Below are 17,325 nucleotides of genomic sequence, written 5' to 3'. Positions count from 1 at the left end.
TAGGGTTGGGAGGAGAAGAAGAGGATAAGCGAGCGGCCGACCAGGTGCACGGTCGGTCCGACCAGGTGCGACCAGGTCATTTTGCACCCCCCACCCCTCCACCCCCCCGATCGACTAGTATTCACCCTAGGATCGACCAGGTGGTGGTCAAAGCGAGCTGGCGGCCGCTGACTCGGCCAAGTCAGTAAATGCGTACACGAAATCGTACAAATGGACCAAAGTGAACCCCTTGCGTAAGTACTTGAACAGTAGTTAGGGTATTTTGAAGTAGTGGTACCAAACTGTCACCCGGCTCAAGTTTAATGACGTACAGTGAATTTTTCTCTTACATGATTTCTTTTTTTGTCCTTTTAGCTTGCAAAAGGGTTAGATAGAGTTTACAGGCAGTTCACGAAGTTCAGTCCTGTGATTAGAGGTGGATAAACTTGGAGGAATCCCTGCATTCAGTTAGTTAAACCCAATTTTTTTTGGAAATGAAGGCATGCCCCCGGCCTCTGCATCATGATGATGCATACGGCCCTCTTATTAAAAATCCAGAAAGTAACGTCATGATTGTCTTACAGCTCGCAAACGGAGCAAAACAGAAAACAAAAAACTAGAAAAATACAAGATGGCAAAGACAACCGAAACGGTAAAAATAAGGATAAGCTCTCCAGACTCCTATCCTATTATGTGAACGACATCCGAACCGGTTGAATATACCTCGAGCCACCATCTCCCATTGGTTGCACCCAGTAACCAAAGGCTCCCTGGAGTCCATAGGAGTGAGTAAGGACCACGTACGGATCCAAGCTATAGCTCTGAAGATAACCTGCAAAAAAGTTAAGTTGTGTCGTCTGTTAAAAATCATATCATTTCTGCAGTTCCATATGGCCCATAATAGCGCGCATATTCCAATCCTAATACGAGCTGCCATGTTCTGTTCAATCCCAGCTAACCACGTCCCAAACATAGACGCAATATCTACCGGAGCATTGATATTAAAGGCTATATGAATCGTTCTCCAAAGTAACTTGGCAAGTGGGCATTCAATAAATAAATGTTGTTTTGTTTCATCCTGAGCACAAAAACAACACCGCGAGTTTCCTACCCATCGCCTCTTAAGAAGGTTGTCCTTTGTGAGAATAACTTGCTTGTGAACAAACCACATAAAGATTTTAATCCGCAAAGGAACTCTAACCTTCCAAATATGCAAAGACTTTGAGAGGGGGCCACAATTAATCAAATCCGTGTAAAAAGATTTCACCGTAAATATCCCATTTTTAGTTAACTTCCATTTTGTTGAGTCCGGCATGTCGGAGAGTCGAACTTCAATCAACCTCCGAACCAAGTGCATCCAGGCTGTCCACCTCTCACCCACTAACGTACGTCTGAACTGGATATTCAAGGGGATAGTTTGAAGGACTATACCTACGTACTCCTCCTTACGTTGCACAATATTGTAGAGGGTAGGATATTGTAAGGCCAGAGGCGTCTCTCCTAGCCACGTATCCTCCCAAAATCTTGTTGACATCCCGTTGCCAACCAAGAATTTGACCCTACGAAAGAACATGTCCTTCGCTCTCATGAGTCCCTTCCAGAACGGCGAATCAGTGGGTCTGATGGTAGCCTGGGCAAGCGTTTTCATGTGCAAATACTTATTACGCAGGATTTGAGACCACATGCCCTCCGGCTCTGTCTCTAACTTGTATAACCATTTGCCCATAAGGCATTTATTCTTAATTTCTAAGTTCTCAATACCAAGCCCCCCTTGATCTTTTGGTCTACACAGGATATCCCATCGCGCGAGGCGGTATTTCCTCTTGGCCTCATCAGACTGTCAAAAGAAACAAGATCTAAAGAAATCAAGTCGCTTCCGGACCCCTTTCGGAATTTCGAAGAACGAAAGTAAAAACATTGGCATGCTGGTCAGAACTGAGTTAATCAAAACTAGCCGACCGCCATATGACATCAGTTTGCCCTTCCAGCAGCTGAGTTTTTTTTTTCAATTCGTTCTTCAATACATTTCCATTCTTTATTGGACAGCTTACGGTGATGAATCGGAATACCCAAATAACTGAATGGTAAAGCACCCAAATCGCATCCAAACAAATGTCTGTATGTATGTTCCTCGCCTTTGGCTTTCCCAAAGCAGAACACCTCGCTCTTATGAAAATTAATTTTTAAGCCAGACAATTGTTCGAAAAGACATAAGATAAGTTTCATGTTTCGTGCCTTAGCCAAGTCATGTTCCATGAAAAGAATAGTATCATCAGCATATTGTAGAATGGACACCCCTCCATCTACTAGATGAGGAACTAGACCCTCTACATGACCATGCTGCTTAGCCCTGCCAATAATGACGGCCAACATATCTGCCACAATATTGAACAGAAGAGGTGACATGGAATCCCCTTGTCTCAACCCCTTATGCGTCTGGAAGTAGTGACCGATGTCATCGTTCACCTTAATTCCGACACTACCCTTCTGGACTTGAGTATCTACTTGGTTCCTCCAGGTTTCACTAAAACCCTTCATACGCATTGCCTGTTGAAGAAAAGGCCATTTTACTTTATCATAAGCCTTCTCGAAATCCACTTTGAAGATAACCCCGTCTAGTTAGACCCGGTTAGCAGCTAATGATTAGACCCGGTTAGCAGCTAATAATCATCACAAGGCGGCGGCATTTTAGATATGTTCTTCCCCGGCAGTTCATGTAAATAGGAGGCCGCAATAACTGATGCAACATGTGAAGCTGGATACCGTAAGTTGAGAGCTCGTATCCTGTATATACTGTGCATGGATTTGATCATTACTCACTTCGTTCCATAATTTAAGAGCGTTTTTTACACTACAATAGCTCGTTAAATACACAACAGGAGATTCTTGTTAAGGAACAAATGAAGATCATCATTGGCTTGCACCATGGCTGATTTTTTTTCAGTGTACCAGTCAGGACTTGTCCACAAGATATGCTAAAGTCCCAGACAGCCAGAAGGGGGAAACCTTTTCATCACTTGTTCCCCTTCTCTTTTCAGTTTTAGATCTTATTGCCATCTTTCATATAGATGTTTTTTAGCTCATAAAAAATTCCAGAAAATCTCTGCCTTGGAGTACATCATGTAAATATTATGTTTATAGCAGCACAGATCGCTGTAGGGTCAACGTATTTAAAAGAGCCACAGAGTTCAAAATATGCAGTGTATTCTGCACAGACAGCATACACCAATCTGTTTCGAAGCAGCATATATAACAAGTTAACCGGTAAAGACGACACAAGAGAATCAAACAAGACACCATAAAGTGGTTTTGCTAGATGAACATCAGCCATTTATAGTAGTGTTTCCAGAGTACACATAATAAAGGAAGAGAAAAACAAAACATGGACTTGAAGCATCCACTGATTCATCACACACAGAGACTTCCGATTATTCGACTTCCACCTGATACAACTGAATGGAGAGAAAAGGATAAAAGGGGGGTGGACTCCTGCCGGAGTTCACCATTGCCGTTTTGTGACTTGCCGATTCTTGCGTACCTCAGGCGACCACCTGGGAGGTCAGGAGAGGCACCGCAAAGCTGAAGCGCTCAGCTTTGCGGTTCATCCCGGCCCTGCTTCTGCTCTCATGAGCCATGTAGATGCTCGAGCCATGCGCCTTCCATAGTCGGTAGGGGCTGTGGACAAGAGGAGAGGGAAGGGTTGCCTTATATGCTCGTGAGGCTGCTGATGTCTGTAGGTGCTTTGCCAGGTAAATCATAGTGCAAGCACCAAGAATCTGCAAGGTGGCATTTTAAATTGGCCAGCGTACAATGCATTATTGGAGAAAGGACAATGAGAGTAAACTAAACTTTACTGTGTCGAGTGCTCAATTGCTGGGGTTCACAATGATGTCGTTGTTGCCTCGCTGCATGTCAATTTCATCTACATTCTCTCTCTAGAGAAATTCCCATTCCACTTCCAGACCCACTGTTATCAAAAACATTTTATTTACTCACGAGAACAATGTTAAACCTATATTTTAAGAAAGGTAAGGCAGCAGTTGCAATCAACATCCAATTCCAGGGCATCTAGACCGGTAAACTTCGTGAGCATCTCTTTTCACAAGGTACAGATTTTTACCTCATTATCTCCTTGATTTGTCATTTGGTCTTCGCTCCTTGTCCCATAATTCCATTGACATTAGCCTTTTCAGTTTTATCCAATAGCACCTCTAATTTACCAGTTGTGTTTTCTCATAAAAATGTCAGTTATGTAGGTCCTTCCTCGCCAAGCAGTACTTTCAGCAAGCGATATTTCCCAACAAAATGAAATTCAGGAACTGATCATGTGGGCTGAATGTACTATAAAATATAAAGGTAGCCTAAAAGCCTTTACAAAAAGCTGAAGAAGCACACTCCACCTCTAAAGCTATGCCTTTTAGAATATGGAGATAGAGCAATGTGGCCTTCCTATTCAGCCACTACTTCATTCTTATCCGAAGTGCTGCATTTCCCCACCCTGGAGTGTAAAGTACTAGAAAGTCCTCTATCTAATTAAATCGTCTCCCATCTCGATGCTGTTAAAGTTGACATGATCACCAGATCTCAGTTCCAACTTCCAAGTAAGATTAGCACTCTCGAGTCCCACCTGGGCCATCCTTGAATATACATTAAATCCTCAAAAAAAATCAACTACGTATAATCAGTGGACAAGTGCTCCCAGTACGACAGCAAGGAAATCACTACCACCAATCGTGGGGCTCCACTGCTCCACCAAAGTGGGATTTAATCGTTGGCCGCAATCAAGTGGAGCAATCCAATGAACTTTCTGAATGTTCGTTCTTTTAATAGATGGCTGAGGGATGCACATAGTGAGTGCCCTCGCAGAAATGCACCAATCAGTGACGTCAGAGACAACCAAGGTTTGTGGTTCCCACCATAGTGATTGGTTGGTTACCACCTGGTGATGGCCAACGGAACATGCTGTACCTGGTTGATTCTATCAAATCCAGGCAGGCAGGCAGTAGATACTAGAGTTATGTTTTTAACCAAGTTACTTACACTTCTTACCAATGGTTATGTGGGTAATTCCTATAGCTGCTGTAGAGCTGACTAATTGGGGAATGGCTATTATGCGACCAAATATACAGCATCTCCTCGTGGATGAGGAAATTCAAATGCTCAGCCAAACTCAAAGCTTTTGCCTGTTTACTCTTTAATGACAGACTAAATACTAAAGATATGCTTGAAAGACGTAACTTTCATACGAATGGCGGTTCCAGCTGCGTTTGCGTACCTCAGGGACCCTTGAAACTCGTGATCATATTTTCTGGAACTGCTCCTTCAGCAGAGGCTGCTAGGCCTCAATTAATCTTCACCTTGCTCCTTCCTCTCAGCAAATCTCTCTCCAGAGAAGCCTTTCTTGTAGCAGCTTGGAACATTTGGAAACAAAGAAATGCTAGAATTTTTTCATAATATTCCTCCTAGTTTAGCCTCCTGGCCTTTCCTCATTAAAAGAGACCTTTTCCTTCTCTCTTACAGAATGAATGATGAGCAGGCTTACCAGATTATTACTACTCCCTCCGATCCATGTTACTTGTCGCTGGTTTAGTACAAAGTTATACAGCGACAAGTAATATGGATCCGAGGGAGTACTTATTTTACTAAATTTGTACTGTCGAGCCTCCCCTATAATTTTCCGTTCAAAAAATATATATCATGTTCAGGGTTGGAAATTAGGTTTCTCATGCTTAAGGAGAGTAAAACAGATGTATAACGGCCCGTGTTTACTTATCAAGTTAAACTCTGGAACATAGATACAGTATTCTTACCAGACTAACCCATAAATTAGGTTTAGCCATGTAGGGGTGACCCCCTTCACGTCAAAGAATCCCCTGAGTAGCCATTCATGATGAAACCAAAGGAGGCCATGACATCAGCAGATAAGGTCTGGAAAGTCAACTATATTGTCAATTCAATACAATAGGGCTGCAAAGATGAGTAGGATCAAACTAGAGATTTTATGTCAGACAGTAAATCAGATTATCTACAATGAAAATTCAAGCAATAAGTTGTCACATAGCCTCTTAGGTCTTGGGTCTAGATGCTTCGTGCAAATCAGTGGGATGAATCAATACAACACTATTATGCTCAGCTGAAGGGTGGATTAACATACCCACTGCATGTCAGCCATCAGGCGAAGGCCTAAGAGCACAACTAAACCAGCTAGTGTAAGCCATTCTAGCATAATGAAATTCAAGTCCCCTTGGTAGCTAACCTAAACAAACAGTTGTTATTGGATCCTTTTTAAGGAAAAAGGTCAGAAAACAACAAAGGTTACTTAGCTACATAAGACTGAACACATCACTATCTTTATTGTTCATGTTCGGAGTACAGCTATTCTTGGTGGCCTGATGTAGAAACAGATAATTCTTATTAGTGCACAGTTAGTACTTAGTGGTGTCAGATAGAAGGATGCAGGAAGGGAAACCTTAGAGCTTTCTTCGCTTATCATCCCAAGCAAACCATATGATTCTCACTATTCTATTTCTCTGACTTGCCAACCAGCATTCCCGTTTATTCAAAGTGACACAGATCTCATCTTGTCCATTATTACCAAGGTATCACATTCTACTGTAGATGATTTGCCTCTTATGATTTCAGAACAAGTCACAAAAAATTGAAGCATCCTTTGAAGTTATCTTCAAATATTACCCATAGTTATTTATACCACTGTCAAGTACTCCCTCTGTAAACATCAACTGGTCCAGTTTACAGAACTGTTCTGCTCCTATATTGGTGAAAATAATGAAGACATGGATCAATTTTGACATGTACTTGTAGTGATCTAAACGCTCTTATATTTCTTTACGGAGGAAGTACATGTCAAAATTGATCCATGTCTTCATTATTTTCACCAATATAGGAGCAGAACAGTTCTGTAAACTGGACCAGTTGATCTGTTCTGCGTCCTGCCTTCTGAGCCATGTGTGATTAGCACAAAGGCAGGACTCAGAACTTTCTGGGAAAATGCAAACGATAAAGAATAAAGTAGCTCTACTGAAGCGTGGTTTGATTATTGCTTCATGAGTCACTAGTAACTTAGTAAGATACACTAGACTGCAATATATTTTTAACTTATCAGAAAAGTAACTAACAAAACTTATCAGAAAAGTAACTAACAACTTTTTTGTCCTTGTTTTGGCCCGCTGAGGCTGTGGCAACTACCCAATACCTCAAATTTCATCCAAGAAAAACAATGATCCAACACTTTTAAGAATCGTGATTAGCATGTTGACCATACTGCACAGTAGGTTAATATAAGCAACAGTGCATGCACTGGAAAAGTAAAATCGGTAACCATTCCAGCCGTTATCAGAATGTGATCAAAAAGAAAAATAAGAAAGCACTGCATACAGCATACTGTAAGTTTTCAGACAGAATTATTAGTTTATGACCAGCAAAAAGCTCAGTCAGAGGCTCTTCCAGGTAGATGTCTAGATTGTTGCTGAATCATCGCTTCTATGCACCAGTCACCAGATGAACTTCAAAACAGTTTGTGCTCAAATAACATGAACAGATAACTTCAAAGTTTTGTGGAAGCTTACAACAAATACTGATTACTGTGAATGCCTAGCTATAAATTAGACATCATACTACTATAAGCTCAGCATTTGAAATAAATTAACATAAATTCAAAGAGCTACCTGAATGAAATCAATTTGGTTCATTCAGGGAATAGGTTGGTCCATGCCATATTGATGCTTCAACTGGGCATAATGATGTTTTACGCCTTAGAGGTTGGGTGGTTGACTAGGTTCTCTGGTTGCCACACACGGAGAAGGCGGTCATAAAATGAACAAGTAGCAATAACTGAAGAATTTGTGTTATGTTCCGCTGCTTCACTAGTCTGCCAATCTGCACCATATGCTAAGGACTCATGCTTGCAATATGTTTCCATTATGGTAGCATCTCCAGCCCCTGCTTTAACAATGGCAAAACCGTTGTGCATGCATGCAGCCAATACTACATCTGCAATATTAGGATGATATTTCAACCTCCATACACCACCTCCTAAATTCAGGGACTTCTCGTTCACAGGTTTCATCATTGATCTCATGTCCCAAACTCTGAGAAATTCATCATAGCTTCCAGTGAGTAGCATATTCCCCTCCAATGGGTTCTGAGCAATGCAACACACACCCATAGTATGAGTCTTCTTATTCCGAAACACAGCATTCGATAGGCTTTCCCGCAAATCCCAGCAACCGAAAGAGCAGTCGTCCGATCCACTGTACAACAAGTGTGGTCTTGCACGATCGAAATAACATGTCCAAACTTCATACTGATGAGCAGTCCATTGTTCTGATACCTCCAGGCGGTCCTCTCTCATGGGAACCACAGACAGTGAACCATCTGATAATGCAACGGCCAGGGAATCGGCATTTTGGTTCCAGTCGACATACAAGCACATTGATGAAGAAATGTTTCCAGCAACCACGTCTGTGAGAACAACACCTGTGTAATTTGGTCATACAAAGCACTTGTATCAGCCCTCAGGATGTACATGTACTTTTAGACATGATCAAGATATTACATATATGAAGTGTTTATAGTTTACAGCTACATCAGTTCCCGGGATCAGTACGGAATTCACCAGGCTAACTTTTTAATCGAACAACGATATTATGAAAAATATGAGCAATGCATTTCGAGAAGACTAGCAGACGAACCCAACTTTACTTTGATCATCAATCAGCAGCAATTTACCCTAGTTATCAACAAATAATGGCAATCTTCCCGGAATATCGCAGCCCACAAACAGCTTGTTCTGAATCCAGATTAAACTACCCCTTTAGTATGAACATCGGCAACCAAAACCTGGTCATGCTAGTCCTAATGAAACGTAGCCTGCCAGCAGATGCTACCAGTTACACTTAACAGTTAACACATGGCCCTGTTTTTTTAACATAACAACATACTGTATTTGTTTCAATATTTGCTAAGATAGTAAAAGCAATAGCAAGCAGCACCTTCGTCCGAGCCGTCTTCATGCTCGAGGCGCCGGAGCACGAGGCGGCCGTGGGCGTCGGCCTGCGCGAGCAGCGGCGCCGTGGGGCTCCACTTCATGTCGAAGACGCCGGCGGTCTCCACCGTGTGGAGCAGCCGGAGACGTCGGGGCTCGTCCTCAGCGCCAGCGTCGACGGAGAAGAGCGACACGGTGCCCGCGCGGTCCTGCTGCTGCTGCTCCTCCCCCGCCTGCTCCTGCAGCGTGTACGTGGCGGCCGCCAGGATGTGGCGGAAGGGGCGGTGCGGGCAGAACTCCACCGCGTCGGCGTTGCCGCCGAGGTTGCAGGACCCCACGTCCATACCCAGACCCTCGCTCTCCCCCGGGATGCAGGCGGCGGCGGCGGCGAGGGTGGAGAACTCCCAAATCGTTGAGCTTCAGAGGCAGGGGCAAAAGAGTCAATGGTCACCAGTCAAACCTAGTCATACTACTAGTAACCTATCCTAATCATGTGGCGGGGGCGAGCAAACGGACACCGATGGGCACCTTAGCCGCGGCGATTCCCGTGACCGCCGGGGCGACGGCGACGGGTATAAGCCACGCCGGCTGCCGACGACGCCGCCGCGGCTCCGTCGCCGTGCGCTGCTCCTCCGCGGCCGACGAGCGGCAGGCCCTCTTCAGCCGCATCGCCCCCGTCTACGACCATGTCCGTGCCTCCCACTCCCCTCCCCCTTTCCGCTGCATTGGCAAATACGTACTGTACTGACGACAGCGCTGCGGTGCCGCGTTCCTTGTAGCTCAACGACGTGCTCAGCCTGGGGCAGCACCGGACGTGGAAGCGCATCTGCGTCTCTTGGTCCAAGTACATCCCTAGTGCTAGTCGCAGTAATGTGAATTCAGAAGACAACTGGTTGATGGGAAAATTTTGTTTTCTGAACATCAGGGCGAAGAGAGGGGATCGGGTTCTTGATCTCTGTTGCGGGAGCGGGGATTTGGCGTTCCTTCTGTTTCAGAAGGTCGGCCTAGACGGAGAGGTTGGTACTCTACTGAAATGTCGGATTGGCTTCAGGGTTCAGAACTTCAGAATATCCAAGCAATTTTTTGGAGGTTGGTAATCTTATGGTCCAACCTCTCAAATGCCACAGGTGATGGGTGTCGATTTCTCAGGGCAGCAGCTGCAAACTGCTGCTAGCCGTCAGGATCAACGCTGGAAGGCTTGCTACAAGAACATCAAGTGAGCACCCCCAATGTGAGAGCTTGGGAATTCTGAAATTCCTGCTATGTGCGGTTTTGTGAGGATATGCAGAATGTGCTTGTCTTTTGGTCAGGCTAGCAACTTATGTGCTTGGCTAACGATATGCTGATATGCTTTGTTGCAGATGGATCGAGGGCGATGCACTTGATTTACCTTTCACGGACCGTTACTTTGATGCTGTTACAGTTGGTTATGGATTGCGCAATGTGGTTGACAGACCCAAAGCAATGCAAGAGATCCTTAGAGTCCTAAAACCAGGTTGGGTGTACGGTTCAAATTCTGTTTCAGTTCAGCATGAATTCTCATGATTTGGTTTTTCTAGACTGCAGGATCACGAGCATCTGTTCTAGATTTTAACAAGAGCTCCTCAATTTTCACGGCATCATTACAAGTAAAGTTTCACCCCATCTTGCATACATGATACGGGATGAATTGGCCTGTTAAACTTTTCTGACAAAGACCAATCATCCACTTTTCCACCATGACATTGTAGCAAAATCACATGTTGGCTTCATGCCCCATATAAGACTTTGGAACTGATCCTACAATCCTCACTAATTTTTTTTTTCTTGGACAGAGTTGGGCGATCGATAATGTGGTCGTTCCTCTGGCTAGTAGCTATGGACTTACTGAAGAGTACAAGTACTTGAAAAGTTCGATATCACAGTATCTTACAGGTTTGAACATAATGTTTCGTTCCTGTGAAAACTTCCATGACAGAAAACATATCACATCATCATGTAACACATAGTGCGTGTCTATGAACTAAACTAGAGTGCACCTAGAAAAAAGAATAAAACAAGAGTGGTGTATCTCAAAACTTGCTACTCTGATAGCACAAGTACATCAACAGACATCTCAACTTCTCCTGATGGAGTACATTTACCATCTATTTCCTTCATGTGCAAAGCCATGACATTATATAGATGTACATATCATTCTGCTTTTTTTAAGATAATAGTGAATTCTTTTGTTCCAAACGATGGAGTGGTATGTGCCATTTCACCAATGACTATGAACTACTTCACGATTTTATCACCTTCCTTTATTTACCTCAAGCTTGTCTTTGTTTATCTGTTGTCCAGGAGAGGAGTTGGAGAAGTTAGCCAAAGAAGCAGGGTTTTCCTCAGCCAAGCACTATGAACTTGGTGGAGGGCTCATGGGAAACCTAGTAGCAACTCGCTGACTATAATTGTAGCAATGAACGGTGATCTGTATGAATTATCTGAATTTTTAAATAATTTATTTTTCTCTGCATTACCGAATATGCAGTTTGGCTGATCCCAAACGGAACCAATGCTTCAAACTTCCCAGCCGTGCATTTCTCTTGCTTGAAGAATAAAACAACACACCTACGGCATGGAAATCAAAACCACAGTTCTGAGATGCAGGCCGTTCAATCAAAGTCATGGTTCTGAAGTGCAGGCGCCACTCATACCGGGTGTGCTGTTCTGCAACTTCTGAGCAATAAGACTGTTAATCGGACATAAAAAACAAGCACCTCCTCGTCTTATTGGTGGAACTGGGAAGGCATGGGAATGATTCAGGTGAGGATTTCAGGCTCTGAATTTCCGGTGAAGCGCACTGCTCTGAATTCTGAATCCTGTATACTCTGCCCTCCTCTGTTTATTCGGTCCCCATTTCGGCAGTTCAGATCTACACTGGAGTATTTATGTTCAGTGATTTTACCAGTGACCATGGTGAAATTTCTTCGGTTAAACTCAATGAACGACCCAGGAGTCTAGCACCCAAAGGGTGATATGTATGAATTATCTGAATTTTAAGTTTGTTAATCCATTTTCCTCTGCATTCAAACTTCCCAGGTGTGCATTTCCCTGCTTGAACAAGAAAACAACACACCTACGGCATGTAAATCAAAACCACAGTTCTGAAGTACGTACAATCATGGTCACAGTTTCTGAAGTGCAAGTGCAGGCGCTACTGTGCATGCCGGGTGTGCTGTTCGGCAGCTTCTGAGTAATATGACCGGAAATTGGACATAGAAAACGAGCACCTCCTCGTCTGATTGGCAACTGGAACTGGGAAGGCGTGGAATGATCAGGTGAGATTTTCAGGCCCTGGTTTTTTTCTGGTGAAGTGCGCACTGCTCTGAATTCTGAATCATGCATCATCTGCCTCCTCTGTTTATTCGGTCCCCATGTCGACAGTTCAGATCTACACTGGAGTATTTATGTTCAGTGTTTTTTTACCAGTGACTATGGTGATTTTTTTTTTGAGGGGTACTATGGTGAAACTTGTTCGGTTAAACTCGATGAACGAGCCAGCAAAGTAAAACATGAATAACTCCCTACTATCACCCAAATTCACAAGCTACTGACAAAGCAAAAGGTTCACAAGCTACAACGAATTCTTGGATCAATCATTCCAGCAGAAACCACTGTCTTACAAGTTCCTAGCCACTAAGCTCTGCTAAACAATCTGGAGTAGCAAACAGAAAATAAACAATCTCTCTTAATTAACACCCAAATTACTCTGAAGTCTCAACTAAACCAAGGAAGAAGGACCCATCAAAAACTTTTGACCACCAGCTCCAGGCACGTAGGGAGAGACCAATAACAAATTAAGCACCAAATATGTAGCTATATATATGTAGGTCGGCACACGCACAGATGAACTAGTCCTACTGGCTGGCTAGCTACGTACGTAGAGGTAGACGTAGTGGCTAGCTAGCTAGTTCCTGGTGTTGTCCATGGCGAGGATGGTGCTGAGGTTCATGGGGCTGATGTGGTCGGTGGTGCCGTGCATGAAGTTGGCGACGATGATCCGGTTGGCCCGCTCCGTGGGGTGGAAGGCGTCCCAGTAGGCGTACACGTCCCTGTTGGCGCACACGTTGGACGCCGGCGTGCACAGCCCGATCCCGTTGTACGGGCCCTGCCCGCAGCACGCGATCTTGGCCGTCGCGAACCCTGCGATCATGCATGCATCGTTAATTTTCTTTCTTTCACAGATCTGCATGCCAGCATGAAAGAGTTTTGCTTGATGGAGACGAGACCATACCGTACTGCTGCGGGTTGAACATGAAGTCGAAGCTGACCCTGTTGGTGTTGGCGGCGATGAAGACGTCGTCGTGGCCGACCTCGCCGTTGAGCTCCGTCAGCATCCGCTCCAGCTGCGGGTTGAAGAGGTCGGCGGCGCGCGTGAGGTCCGGCGCGCAGGACCCGTCGAGGCTGTGGAGGGCCAGCTCCGCCGGCACGCACCCGATCATCCCCGTCCCCGTCACGATCACGCGCCGGGCGCCCAGCTCGTACAGCCGCTGCATTTCATTCCATTTCCACACAGTCAGTCAGTCAGCCTTCGGTGTAAGACAAGACAAGCATGCATGATGCATGGCCCCCCAACCCAAGCCTCTACCCACGCCCTACACGTAGCTGCAACGAAGCATGCATGCATGGATAGGAGTAGGAGTACACACGAAGACGAAGGTGCATGCACGATCGAGCGCCACAGTTGTTGCATGTGGGAGGAGTAAATACATCGTGACAACCTCTCGATGGGTGGTACAACAGTAAAAAAAACAGTACTAAAACGCGAGCCTGCTGCTCTTTTACTGCGGAGAGAGACGCATGACAGATGCGTATGGCGTGGTGCGCGCGTGTGTACCGTGCACTCGACTGCTGTCCACCGGTTGGCCTATATTGATTGCATGGGCAGAGTGGTTGGTGGCAACATCCAACATGCATGCATTGCATCCAGACGATCCCACGATGCCGAGACAGACATACTACTCCAGCCCTCCCTCGAGTTTTCTCGGTTGGGAAACTCGGCAGTGCCAAATGTTTAGGCGGCCTATTGTCACTGCAGCCGAGTATGAATGAATCATAAATGTCAAGGTGCGCCAATGCAAAGAGATCTGGTACGAACCGGCCTTCATTTGCTTTCAATGGAGGAGTACTACTCTGTAGCTCCAAGAAATGTAAATATTGCGGTACTTTGGAGATACTATGGGTGGAACATTTCCTATCGCTGTTTAACAGTGTTGTTTAAGTGTTTTCATAGATCTTACGTTGATGATGCCTAATCTCTAGCTGCATTATGAAGTGTGAGTACGAATGACAGTGAAAATGAACTACGTTTGTGAGTGTTCTTACTAGCAGTACTGGTGTGCTCAAGTGCAAGCTTAACTGTATACTACTATGTTTGGATTCAGCCTCCACAGTGAACATGTCTCAGACAGTTACTGAAACTAGCTATCAACCATGAATAAAATCGTTTCTCGCTTCATGGGCTAACTCTTGCCAGAAACAGTGTGCTTCTGAATTCGGCGGGTAGAACACTACAGGCCGTGTCACTTTATTGCTTGCTGAACGTACTACCCAAAAATGACTCCACTACAAACAAATGTTCACCGGTGCTACGGCCCATTTCCCTCACCATCATATCAGGCAGGCAGGCCACCATCATATCAGGCAGGCAGGCGGGCAGCCTACAGACTCATCTCTTTCCACTACTGTTCTAGCCAGCGTGCAGCAAGCATTTCGTTTCCCTGTCTAATTTTGGGAATTTTAGGCCTACCACTCTTGTACACCATAGTGACAAAATAGAAGACAAAAAACGTCCTGACAATTTTTCACCTTGAATGCTAACCATGTTTTACAAATGCGAGTATGTTTTGGAGCAGAAATTATGTATGTTTGGAAATTGATTAGTGGTAAGTAAGAGAAAAGGTTAATAATTACCGCGAGGACTTTCTTGTACTCGGAGATGATGAAGGGGACGTAGTCGTGGATCTCGAACTGCTGGGACCTGGCGGAGAAGGGCACCAGGTAGTAGTTGTTGACGAAGTCGTTGCCGCCGAGCGTGATGAGCACCAGCGACTGGCTCACGCGCTCCCTCGCCGCGTCCTCACCGATGTACGCCGCCAGCCTCCGCTGGTAGGCCTGGAAGTTCTGCAGCTGCTGCGCGATCCTGATGATGTTCACCTGCACGCACACGCACAGAATTGTCATCTCCGTTGCATTATTATAGATACGTATACGTGATTCAAGCGTGCGTGCGTGTGTGCGCGTGGAGCTTACGAATTGCACGCCTGTGTCGTTGAGGATGCCGACGCCGGCGGACGCGAAGTTGGCGCCGACGAGCAGGTTCTCGCCTCGCATGTAGGGGCTCAGGTAGGGCAGCGCGGGCTCTGCCCCGAGGTACTCGCCTGATCAGCATGTGTCATTGTCAAGAATTACTCCCTCGACAGATTAACAAAAGAGAGAGGCATGTTATAATTAGCTGAGCTAGATGAGAGGAGGCACGCCGGAGACGTACTGATGATGTCGGGGATGTTGAGCCCGTTGGAGAACCTCCCCGTGGGCATGTGCGTGGGGAAGTCGATGCCGTAGGGCGGCGCGTCGGCGCGCGCCGTCGTCATGAGGTAGTTGTTGTTGCCGTTGTCGACGAGGGAGTCGCCAAAGACGAAGAAGGCGCGCGCCGCGGACGCCGTCGGCGCCGAGGCCCCCAGGAGGAGGAGCAGCGCCCCGACGACGACGAGGGCCGGAGAGCAAGCGTCCATGGCGGACCTGGGCGCGACGACTCGTGCCGCACGGGTGGTAGCTACGGAACTGACGAGCTCCAGTGGGTGGCTGCGACTTGGCAAGGCGCGCACGTCGTGGACACGAAAGGTGGCGAGCGCCCTCTGCCTCCTCTTATAGAGGCCAGATGCCAGACTGAACTCTCACTAGCTGTCTCGCAACCGCAACCTCACTCAGGGCGCCGAGTTAAGGAGGCCGGACGGCAGTGGGTTAGTGGGTTAGCGGGCGGGAGACAGCTAGCTTGGCTGGCTAACTAGGACCACCCGAAACGGATCGCGTTAAATGAGGCGAAAGCGGGTCGATGGATGGCACGGTGGTTGGGGGCGCTAAATGCGGCGCCTTGGCGTGCGACGCCGGCCACTTGGCTCTCGCTCTCCGCCGTCGGCTCTCCTGCCTCGGATCACGTGCCGGCCCTGCGCGCGATGGGGGCGCTAGCTGCCTATTATTGCCCGGAGGCTACAGACAGATCGGCTCATCTGATCGACCTGAGAGCCGGCACGGCGCTGGAATGGAAGGCCTCGTCGTCGCAGTCTTTCAGAAAATTCAGACGGCGCAGGCCCGGCCGGGGTGTCAACCTCGTTGTTTTTCTTTTCTTTTCTCGTTTCTCCAACTCATGACTCATGAGTATCTAGTCTAGTGTAGCTGGAAAAACATTTGCACCCATGCACGTATCATACGATGATGTTCATGTGATGAGAGTGACATCGGATTCTGTTTGGAGAGACTCGATCGGGCTCTTGCCAGTTTAATTGTCTGATGACGATCTATGTGTGCTCCAGTGCACTTGTTATTACTTCTAAACGGGGATATGGAGCACGAACAGCTTAATCCCAGTACTGCCGGCAAGAAAACGAATTGTACTACTACTAAGTATGAGTGCTCCCAATTAAACCGATGTTAGGATATCTTCAACGCGCATCACCAAAACACCTGCAACTGTCTGGATTAGGTTGTCTCTATACACTTTTAGCCATCCAAAGCGGATCATCAAATTAGGCCTGACCGGTCCAGATGTTCGGAATCCCATAGACCGACCCTAAATCAGGGGAGCTCCGGGGAGTCCGGACATCCACCACGACATACTTCAACTCTCCAGACCCACGCCAAAAGCCCACCCGAAGCCCCGCTATTTTCAGAAATCCCGTCCTCCTCTGCCCGTCTTGGCCTACGCAACCACCACACTTGTCGTATCCGGCCACCACCCAGGTACCTCCGCCCCTGCCGGCGACATCCATGGCAGACACTGTGCACAACAACTATTGATATTTGGCACACATGTGCCAGATTGCTAAAAGTGCCACACCACTCTTCTCCCTTCGATCCCACCTCCTCCCGAGCGACCGCCCTCCTTCTTTTCAGGTCTGTAGTTTAAAATAGGCAAAAAGAAAGGCATTGAAGGGGAATCAAACCCAGACCCTCCCACACGAAACTAAGCTGCAACATCCAGTTGCGCTAGCCCACTTAACTAATTACATACAACTTACATACTAATTGTATCTTCCTGTGACGAGAATAAACAAAACAAGCAGTGATTAGTAACTGAAAATCCAAACCGGCAGCCTCACTTC

General features: G+C 46.2%; 3 protein-coding genes across 6 annotated transcripts; 1 reads left to right on the top strand and 2 right to left on the bottom strand.

Annotated features, from left to right (window-relative positions):
• Positions 1 to 3,383: 3,383 nt before the first annotated feature.
• Positions 3,384 to 9,416, bottom strand: LOC119364851 (diphthine methyltransferase homolog). Of its 4 annotated transcripts, none has more exons than XR_005175201.1 (4): positions 8,991 to 9,416; positions 4,100 to 8,475; positions 3,829 to 3,946; positions 3,384 to 3,755 (listed from the first exon to the last, which is right to left on the bottom strand). XR_005175201.1 is itself a non-coding variant. In XM_037630410.1 (2 exons), the coding sequence occupies exons 1-2, from the start codon at positions 9,325 to 9,327 to the stop codon at positions 7,745 to 7,747; spliced, it is 1,068 nt and encodes a 355-aa protein (XP_037486307.1). In that variant the 5' UTR covers positions 9,328 to 9,416; the 3' UTR covers positions 3,384 to 7,744. The 4 variants fall into 4 exon arrangements, 1 of the variants encoding a protein (XP_037486307.1); XR_005175202.1 differs by having other exon boundaries at positions 3,834 to 3,946; XR_005175200.1 differs by having other exon boundaries at positions 3,384 to 3,946.
• A 74-nt stretch (positions 9,417 to 9,490) lies between these two features.
• On the top strand, positions 9,491 to 11,499 carry LOC119368011 (2-phytyl-1,4-beta-naphthoquinone methyltransferase, chloroplastic-like). The gene is made up of 8 exons (XM_037633371.1): positions 9,491 to 9,671; positions 9,763 to 9,827; positions 9,909 to 9,999; positions 10,111 to 10,199; positions 10,345 to 10,478; positions 10,550 to 10,611; positions 10,798 to 10,897; positions 11,306 to 11,499. The coding sequence occupies exons 1-8, from the start codon at positions 9,504 to 9,506 to the stop codon at positions 11,404 to 11,406; spliced, it is 810 nt and encodes a 269-aa protein (XP_037489268.1). The 5' UTR covers positions 9,491 to 9,503; the 3' UTR covers positions 11,407 to 11,499.
• A 1,071-nt stretch (positions 11,500 to 12,570) lies between these two features.
• On the bottom strand, positions 12,571 to 15,866 carry LOC119364850 (GDSL esterase/lipase LTL1-like). The gene is made up of 5 exons (XM_037630409.1): positions 15,495 to 15,866; positions 15,257 to 15,384; positions 14,918 to 15,160; positions 13,239 to 13,494; positions 12,571 to 13,147 (listed from the first exon to the last, which is right to left on the bottom strand). The coding sequence occupies exons 1-5, from the start codon at positions 15,736 to 15,738 to the stop codon at positions 12,912 to 12,914; spliced, it is 1,107 nt and encodes a 368-aa protein (XP_037486306.1). The 5' UTR covers positions 15,739 to 15,866; the 3' UTR covers positions 12,571 to 12,911.
• Between the last annotated feature and the right edge of the window lie 1,459 nt (positions 15,867 to 17,325).

Source organism: Triticum dicoccoides, chromosome 2B, assembly GCF_002162155.2.
Source record: "Triticum dicoccoides isolate Atlit2015 ecotype Zavitan chromosome 2B, WEW_v2.0, whole genome shotgun sequence".
NCBI classification, from domain to species: domain Eukaryota; kingdom Viridiplantae; phylum Streptophyta; class Magnoliopsida; order Poales; family Poaceae; genus Triticum; species Triticum dicoccoides.
Note: the sequence above shows the minus strand (reverse complement) of the source record. Positions and strands in the feature narration are given on the sequence as shown.

Excerpts from the sequence above, each read along its gene's own strand:
- LOC119364851 (XM_037630410.1), bottom strand. The coding sequence starts at position 9,327 with ATGGACGTGGGGTCCTGCAACCTCGGCGGCAACGCCGACGCGGTGGAG. Across the intron at positions 8,476-8,990 it reads TGAAGACGGCTCGGACGAAG|GTGTTGTTCTCACAGACGTG; the intron begins GTGCTGCTTGCT and ends CAAATTACACAG.
- LOC119368011 (XM_037633371.1), top strand. The coding sequence starts at position 9,504 with ATGGGCACCTTAGCCGCGGCGATTCCCGTGACCGCCGGGGCGACGGCG. Across the intron at positions 9,828-9,908 it reads ATCTGCGTCTCTTGGTCCAA|GGCGAAGAGAGGGGATCGGG; the intron begins GTACATCCCTAG and ends TCTGAACATCAG. Across the intron at positions 10,898-11,305 it reads GATATCACAGTATCTTACAG|GAGAGGAGTTGGAGAAGTTA; the intron begins GTTTGAACATAA and ends TCTGTTGTCCAG.
- LOC119364850 (XM_037630409.1), bottom strand. The coding sequence starts at position 15,738 with ATGGACGCTTGCTCTCCGGCCCTCGTCGTCGTCGGGGCGCTGCTCCTC. Across the intron at positions 15,385-15,494 it reads CAACATCCCCGACATCATCA|GCGAGTACCTCGGGGCAGAG; the intron begins GTACGTCTCCGG and ends CATGCTGATCAG. Across the intron at positions 13,148-13,238 it reads GTTCAACCCGCAGCAGTACG|GGTTCGCGACGGCCAAGATC; the intron begins GTATGGTCTCGT and ends GCATGATCGCAG.